This window comes from Hipposideros armiger, unplaced genomic scaffold (assembly GCF_001890085.2).
Source record: "Hipposideros armiger isolate ML-2016 unplaced genomic scaffold, ASM189008v1 scaffold_525, whole genome shotgun sequence".
NCBI classification, from domain to species: Eukaryota; Metazoa; Chordata; class Mammalia; order Chiroptera; family Hipposideridae; genus Hipposideros; species Hipposideros armiger.
This window is the reverse complement of record NW_017731875.1, coordinates 1056571-1065736: the sequence shown is the minus strand read 5'-3', so window position 1 is coordinate 1065736 and position 9166 is coordinate 1056571. Positions and strand designations below refer to the sequence as shown.

Sequence of the window (9166 nt, the reverse complement as noted above, 5' to 3'; positions counted from 1 at the left end):
GCTCTGAGCAACAGCGGTTCGAGTCCAGCCCGAGCTGAGCAGCCGCTGAGCTGCCAACAGGTAGCAGGATGGCTCAGCTAAAAAAAAAAACAAAACAAAAAAAAAACATGTGTTTGATTAGGGAAATACAACTCCCTAACACATATATCTACTTGGAAGCTATAAATAAGATCTAGGAATAAGCCTTGTCTAATTTCGTCTTCATGTCCCCAATGCCTAGTATCTGCTGATGCTGGCAGATAAGAAATAAACTTTTCTTGAAAAAATTCTATAATAAATTCCATTCATAATCTAATTTTATCCTTATGCCAATCCTTTAGAATATTTAATGCGTGTTAAAGATGATGAACCTGAAAACTGATTAATGGGAGGCCTGATCCTCACCTTGGGGTGGAAATTACAAATATTAAAAAGGAGAAAAGTAGAATGGAATCTGTAGTTTGGGGTTTCTATTGAAGACATAAGTGAACCTCAAGGTTTTCCATATCTGTTGTTATATAGAAAAATAAATGTAGAACCCAATGATGTGGGTTTCAGTGCAACTTTCCACCTCTCTGAGCATGAGCCCTGTTAAGGCTGCACATCACCAGAGTTTGCTAAAAGGTCTTAACAATGCTAGTTCTTTAAACCCCAGTGTCTTCAAATGATTTCACAAATCTTATAGGACCAATCTAGCACTGGAAACTGAACCCAGTTCTTCAACTGAAGTACTGAAATTCATGTTCTTATCTGAGGACAACCTTGAAAATTCTGGATTACACTAAATTATTCTCATTTAAAATCCTTACTTTTACTCATGCATCATTAACACTATCTCATCTAAATATTATTGTGCACTTTCAGTTTTATATTATTTTTTACTTACACAAAAGTCTGTTTCAATACAATAACTAACTGAAAACATGTACTAAAGTTCCATTTTCTCAATTGTCCAGCATGGTACTTCCATGGCACTCTGAGAGAGGTATTAGTCATAGGATTGATGGATTTATTTTTTTATATTCCATTATTATACCAAAAACATTTTAAAAGCAGATAGAATAAATTATGTGTAATATGATTCATTACTTTTCTGTTTCTCAAGAGAATTGCATCATAGTCTTGCCCAACTGCTGATATTATATTTGTCTCATTGAAAATGATTTGTTTATACTTGCATGTTTATAACTGTATCACATAAATGGGTGAATAAAAATATTTGAATAAAAATGCTATTAATATTCATGTGAAGGCTTTGTGTGGACATATATTTTCAACTCAACTCACTTGGGTTAATATCTAGGAACACAATTGCTGGGCTGCATGATAAATCTATGCGTAGCTTTGTAAGAAACTCCCGGACTATCTTCCAAAGTAGCTGTACCATTTTGTATCCTCACCATTAATGAAAGAGAGTTCTTGTTGCTCCACTTCTCCAACAGCATTTGGTATACCAGTCCTGAATTTTTGCCACTCTAATAGGTTATTGCAATGTTGTTTTACTTTGCAATTCCCTAATGATATATAATGTTCAGCATCTTTTGTGTGTATTTGTCATCTGTATATGTTCTCTGGTGAGGTGCCTGTTCAGATCTTTTGCCCATTTTTAAATGGGTTGTTTGTTTTCTTATTTTTTGGGTTTGTGTATATTTTGGAATAAAAGTCCTTTTAATAAATATGTGTTTGGCAAATATTTTCTCCCCACCTGTGGCTATATTTTCACTTTCTTGACAGTGTCTTTTCACAGACTATTTTTCAATTTTAATGAACTTCACCCAGGGTCAAGAATACTACTTGAAATAGAGAATACTTCCCTTTATTTATTCAGTGCAGATTAAATGACTGCCTGTGAATGCATCTTGGGTAAAAATAAAATTGATATATGTAATACATCTTATTTGAAAGTTCCTCAACCTGCCAAAAAGCCTCACTAATGCCCTTCAACTGATAAATGCACACAAATGCACATACAACACTAGTTGTGAATGGGTCTCCTTTGCATATAAATCACGTATTTATTTGTGTGCCTTTGTGTTGAGAGGGAGAGAAAGAGAGTGAGAGAGAGTGAGAGAGAAAAAGAGAGAGAGAGAGAGAGAGAGAGAGAGAGAGAATAAATTTTTGGTGTCTGCATTCCTGGACTTACATGATCAGTAAACATATATGCTTGACAAAATGCCACTTAAAGTGATATTCAACTTTTGATTCTAAAAAAAATTTTAATGATTGGCAATGTTGAACATCTTTTCATAAGTTCATAGGCCATCTGTATGTTCTCTTTGCAGAAGTGTCTATTTAGGTCTTCTTCCCTTTTTTAATTGGATTGTCTGTTGTTTTGGTGCTAAGTTTTATGAGTTCTTTATAAATTTTGAGCATTAACCTCTTATCAGATATATCATTGGCAAATATCCTCTCCCATTCAGTAGGATGTCTTTTCACTTTATTGATGGTTTATTTTGCTGGGCAAAAACTTTTCAGTGTGATGTAGTGGTATTTGTATATTTTTTCTTTTGTTTCCCTTGTCTGAGGAGATGTATCAGAAAAAATACTACTAAGCAATGTCAGAGAGTTTACGGCCTATGTTTTCGTCTACTTTTATGGTTCAGGTCTTATGTTTAAATCTTTAATCTATTTTTATTTATTCTTGTATATGATGTAAGAAGTTTCTTCAGTTTCATTTTTTGCATGTATGTGTCCATTTTTTACAACACCATGCATTGAACAGACTGTCTACCCCACTGTATATTGTTGCCTCTTTTGTCAAAGGTTAAATGACCACATAGGCATGGATGTATTTTTGGACTCCCTACTCTGTTCCATTGATCTATGTGTCTGTATTTATGCCAGTACCATGCTGTTTCAATTACTATAGACTTGTCGCATAGTTTTTCTCAGATAGAATAGTACCTCCAAATTTATTTTTCTTTCTCAACATTGTTGTAGCTATTTGGGGTCATTTGTGATTCTATATACATCTTAAGATTATTTGCTCTAGCTCTGAAAAAAAATATGCCATTGGTATTTTGATAGGAATTGCATTGAATCTATAGATTATTTTGAGTAGTATAGACATTTTAATGATGTTAATTCTTCCTACGCATGAACATGATATAAGTTTCTATTTATTTGTGTCTTCTTTAATTTCTTTCTTTAGTGTCTTATAGTTTTCTAAGTACAAGTCTTTTACCTCCTTGGTTAAATCAGAGAAATGCAAACTGCAATTACAATGAGATATCACTTCACACCTCTCAGAATAGCTATCATCAATAAATCAACAAACAACAAGTGCTGGCAAGGATGCAGAGAAAAGGGAACCCTTGTGCACTGTTGGTGGGACTGAAAATTGGTGCAGCCACTATGGAAAACAGTTTGAAGCCTCAAAAAATTAAAAATAGACCTACTGTGTGAGCCATCAATTCAACTTTTGGGTATTTATCCAAAGAAATCCAAAATGCTAATTCAAAAAGATATGTACACACCTATGTTCATGCAGTGCTATTCACAATAGCCAAGATGGAAACAACTGAAATGCCCAGCAATAGACAATTGGATAAAGAACATGTAGCACATTTATACAATGGAATATTACTTGGCCATAAAAATAAATGAAATCTTATCATTTGTGACAACATAGATGAACCAAGAAGGTATTATGTGAAGTGAAATAAGTCATGCTGAGAAAGACAAATACAATATGGTCTCACTTATATGTTGAACCTAAAGAAGAAAATAATGAATAAACAAAACTGAAACAGGCTCATAGATACAGAGAACAAACTGATGGTTGCCAGAAGGAAAGGGGATGTGGGGTTGGGTGGAGAAGGTGAAGGGATTAAGAAATAAAAATTGGTAGTTTCAAAATAGTCATGGGGCTATAAAATGCAACATACACAGTATGGTCAATAATATTTCAACAACTATGTATATAGTGTCAAGTGGGTACTAGACTAATCGGTGGGACCACTGCATAAATTGTATAAATGTCTAACCACTATGCTGTACATCTGAAACTAATATAAAATTATATTGAATGTCAGCTGTAACTGAAAAAATAAGGATTTTTTAAAAAATAATTAAATAAAAACCACAGAAATACACACAATAACAAAATAACTCCATAAAATTTGTCCTTAAAATACATAAATAAAAGAAATAAATACCAAATATGTAGTCATAAAAAATAAAAAATGAAAACTTACAAATAGGTAAGAACAAATAACAGAAGAGAGAAACTCCACAAAAAAACCTCAAAGCATTAATTAGGCAGCTGTAAGCTAACATGTTCAAGCTCAGTGGCACAGTCTTCATGCCCTCAGTACTGACACTGATTGGGATTCCTGGCTTGGAGGCTGTGCAGTTCTGCATCGGCATTATTATTTTCTGTGCCGCGTACATCATTGCCCTGTTTGGGAATTCCCTGTTCCTTGTCATCATCAAATCTGAGTGCAGCCTCCACGAGCCCATGTATCTCTTCCTGGCACTGCTTGGAGACGCAGACTTTGTTTTCAGTATCTGCATACTAACAAAAAATGCTAGGAATATTCTGGTTTCATCAGCCAAAGATGTAATTTGATGCCTGTCTCTTAAAGTGTGGCTCATTCACAGCTTCCAGAGTATTGAGTCAGGTATTCAGGTGGCCATAGCCCTAGATCACTTTGTGGGAATTTGTGGTCCTCTGAGACATGCAACCATTTTAACTCACTAACTTCTTACACAGTTTGGGGTTGGAGTGACACTCAGAGTAGTCCTCTTTGTGGTGCACAAGCACAGATTTTACCAGACCAAAGCAGTCTCAGATTTGGCCCTTTGAGGGAGGGTTCAACATAGAAAAAACTTCATCCTCCTGTAGGCCACACACGGGGCAAGCTGCACACAGTGATAATGATTGTTCTCCCTCCAGCCCTTGCCCTGAAACCACACAACTCAGTCTTTCTCCATAGGCCTCTGGCACCTCTCAAGTTGCTGCCCCTCCATCAAAGACCTGGTTAGTGTTTGCAAGTGAGCGAGTCTGCGTGCGGGCCCTTTAAGAGGACATTTGGGTTTCTAGCCACCGTCCATCTCACTGGGGCTGACAGACAGAGTCCTTGTTGATTTTCACTTCCATATGTTATGGGAACTCCTGTTCCTGGCACAAGTCCCATGGGCTGGGGAGTCCAGAGTGGGCCTGAGACCCCTCCCTCTTCTGGGGGACCTCCGGCACCGAAGTGTCCCTCCTGGTGTTCAACCACTGTCTGTGGGTTTGGGGTCAGCCCATTTCTCATCCCCACTCTTACCAGTCTCAATGTGGCCTCTTCTTTATATCCTTAGTTACAGGGGTATAGTTCACATAGTCTCAGATGATTCTTGAAGTTGACTGTTCCATAATTTATTTGTAATTTTGGTGTGATCCTGGACTGCAGTAGGCATAGCATTTACCTAATCTGTCATCTCCTTATTTAACTTTTTCTAAACATTTAGTTTCTCATATATTTTTGGCATGTATTTGACACTTAATATATATTTTATAACACTAACTGATTCCCTGTTACTGATTTCATTTATTTGATTTGTTATTAACTGAGATAAGACATTTTGTACGGTGTTTTTGTGTGGGTTTATAAGTGTAAAATTTTCACTTTTGGACTTGTTAAGCAAAGAAATGCAATCTCTAAGTGAGATATCCAGTTGGGAGCACTGTATGGTCATTCAGAAAAATACCTTTGCTAATTGCTCTTCATATTTCTAATGCTCATCATGGCATTGGCACTGGTACATACAGAAAAAAATTTTTTGAATGTTGTGATACTTGTGTTCCATTAATTATTTTATTTAATCCTTACTCTGACACTGTAAAGTATAAAAACTATTTTCTACATTTAACCAATGATGACTCAAAATTCACAAACTTAAAAATGAAACACCCAGCTATTAGTGATTGGAGCAGTATTTGGACCTGACATTTCTCTCCTTATACCTCTAGCTCTAAAATGATAGAGCCACTCAAGATATACACATTAGCATAATAAAGCTTATATACAACAAATTATCAGCTAATATCATACTTAATGGTAAGAAACTGAAAGTTTTTCTCTAAAATCAAGAATAAGACAGGGATGCCCCTTGGCACAACTGTTATCCACCATATCATTGGTCTCAAAAATCCATTGACAGAGTTATACAAAGTAATCAAGATTTGCTTTATCTAGTAGTATAAGTGTAGGTATTTTTTCCTAATTTGGTGATGAGGGTGATAAAAATGATTTATTGCTAGAGATAAAAAAGATAACATTTTCTCTCTTTGAAGATCCTCACGATGACAGTTCCACAAGGTTTGCAGTACAGACTAGGCTTTATTACTTTCTTAAATGGCTAGTCATCTGACTTCTCATTAATTATTAAGACTATATATATATATATATATATATATATATATATATATATATTCCATCTGTATAAAATGCCCTTACAAAAGAAGTTTTGCCTTGCTGATACATGTCAAATCCAGAAAACATAAAAGGAGTTCTAATAAAGCAAATACATGAAGCATTGATTCTCAACAGTAAAGAATTTCAATTTCTGTAAGACTGAAATTAGACATAATGTCATCTATAGATGATGTATTATAGAGATGCACACTTGAAACTTATGTAATTTTATTAACCATTGTCACCCCAATAAATTAAATTTAAAAAAGAGTGAGATTGGTAACCATTTATAGATACATAAAAGATAGCGATAAAGTTTCCTCTGAGAAGCAAGAAACAAAGTTGTCTGTTGATGAATTAGTGAGGAAAGAAGGGTGATGGTGATTTGGAATGTCTCATAAGTGGACTATTAACCAGTCTGAAAACATCATTTAAGTTTAGAGACCAATTATAACTTCTATGTTGATTAAGACAACTCCACAAAGTGGTGATAAAATTGTGCCTCCATTGATATAAACTGTGTGTTTGGATAACTTTCTTGCAGATAGTTCTTGCAAGATAATCTTTCTGGCCAATTGTTAAAATATTATGTTTTCCTGGACAGAAATGATAGGGCCATGTGATGAATGACTCTCCTTTCACAATTTTTTACATTATACTTGAATTGAGACACAAGGTTTCATTACCATTTTTGATACCTATGAACTTTGAACTAATGGCATATCATTTAAAATGTTAGTGTTCAATTGACTTACATTTAACTTATGTAAATAGATGTATTCCCTCCCTCTCCCTGCCCAAGGTTTTCTACATCTAAACCACTTACAACTTTTTGATCTAAAGCCTTTCAATCCCTCTTCCTGGAGAAGCACCTCTGAATCCTGCCACGGATCTGTTGGGTCTTGACACTGTAGATGATGGGGTTCATCAGGGGTGGGAAGATGATATAGATGTTACCCATGAGAACATGGACCACAGGAGAGAGCTGCTTCCCGAAGCGGTGCACCATAGTCAGACCAATAATTGGAATATAGAAAACCAGAACAGCGCAGATATGGGAAACACAGGTCTGCAAGGACTTGAGCCGCTCCTCCCGGGATGCAATAGCTAAGACAGAATGCATGATCAGAATGTAGGATACAAGAATTAGCATGGAATCAAACAAAAGGATACAAATCACCAGAGCCAAAGCATAGAAACTGTTGAAGCGGATGTCAGAACATGCTAGTCTCAGCAGGTCTTGGTGAAGGCAGAAAGAGTGAGAGAGGACATGTGGACGGCAGTAGTGGAAAAACTTTAGGCGGATTATGGGAGCAATGATGAACATAAAACTCCTAACTAAAATCCCCAGTCCAATTTTGATGATCCGGGCATTGGTTAATATGGATGTGTATCTCAGAGGATTACAGATTGCTGTAAAACGATCAAAAGCCATGGCAAGAAGGACTCCAGACTCTGTGGAGGAAAGGCCGTGGATGAAATAAGCCTGTGCAATGCAGGCATCCAGGCTGACTTCCTGGCTGAGCCCCCACAAGATCCCCAGCACCGTGTGCACTGTGGACAGCCCCATGCTCAGGTCAGTGAGGGCCAGCATGGCCAGGAAATAGAACATGGGCTGGTGCAGGCTCGGCTCAGTCCGGATCACATGCAGCACCAGGCAGTTTCCCAGGAAAACTATAGCATAGATACAGGAAAAGGGGATGGACAGCCAGGGATATTCCCGTTCTAGACCTGGGAAGCCTGTTAGGAGAAAGGTGGAAGAATTGGTGTCATGAGCAGAAAAAGCAGGCATGGATAATCTGAGGCGCTTTCTCTATGAGTTAGAAATTAGTTCCATTTGGAAGGTAACATTCAAACGAGTTCTGTTTTCTCATACAGCACAAATTTGAACAGCAGTGGGAAATCATGTACGACAGAATTCTGTATGTCAGATTAAAAAGTCACATTTGCTGTTGTTCGCATTCATTATCCAAGTACAGTGCCGCACTGAAGAATCTGGTTCTATTTCTACCTGGGAAAATTGAGGATAGAGAAAGGAAAAAGTGATCTACATAATTTTATCTTTTCTCAAGCATTTAGAAATTATAAAAGGATTTGATTTTCAAAATGTATATTAATCTTTCAGTGCCATTGGGAAAAGTAGCTACCTTCACCTCCAGAGGACCTTTTCATACATCCTGTTATTCAATACATCTCTTCTAGCCAACAATCTGCGCTGGTTGCAAAACCTCAAAGATACAGTTGCTTTTCTACTCCCAAGAAAGTAGGTTATATCTATTTAAGTTCTTGCTTCAAGTGAAAGCTAAAGGGCTGTAATTTATAACATGAGGAAGGAGGCTCAAGGGTATAAATTGACCCTGCATCCCTGGGGACATTCTACTTATATCTTAAAGAGAATGATGAAATACAACTATGATCTGACTGCAATCTGGAATTATCCAAGGCCAGTGCATTTGTTTTCTTTAGCAAACACATAGTCTATTTGATGTTCCAGGCTGTTTAAGCACTGCATTAAATAAAAATAGGTAATTTAAGCCTGACACCAACCCTAAGCAATAGGTGCTATGATCAGCCATACTTTACACATAAGTAAATTGAGTTCAAGAGAGGTTGAGTAGCTTGCTAAAGTCATACAGACAGCAAATGATGAAGATTTGAACACAGGCAGTCTCACCAAGTGTCCATGCTCTTAACTACTTGGCTCTGTCTTAAATTTCATCTCTTTAGGACTCTCTCAACTCACATTTAATCCTCACATTTGAGCTGAAGTAAACCTTCCTTTGATT

General features: G+C 36.5%; 1 protein-coding gene across 1 annotated transcript; it reads right to left on the bottom strand.

The window, feature by feature from the left end:
* Positions 1-7227: 7227 nt before the first annotated feature.
* Positions 7228-8172, bottom strand: LOC109396504 (olfactory receptor 51V1-like). Its single transcript, XM_019668364.1, has one exon. The coding sequence runs from the start codon at positions 8170-8172 to the stop codon at positions 7228-7230; it is 945 nt and encodes a 314-aa protein (XP_019523909.1).
* Between the last annotated feature and the right edge of the window lie 994 nt (positions 8173-9166).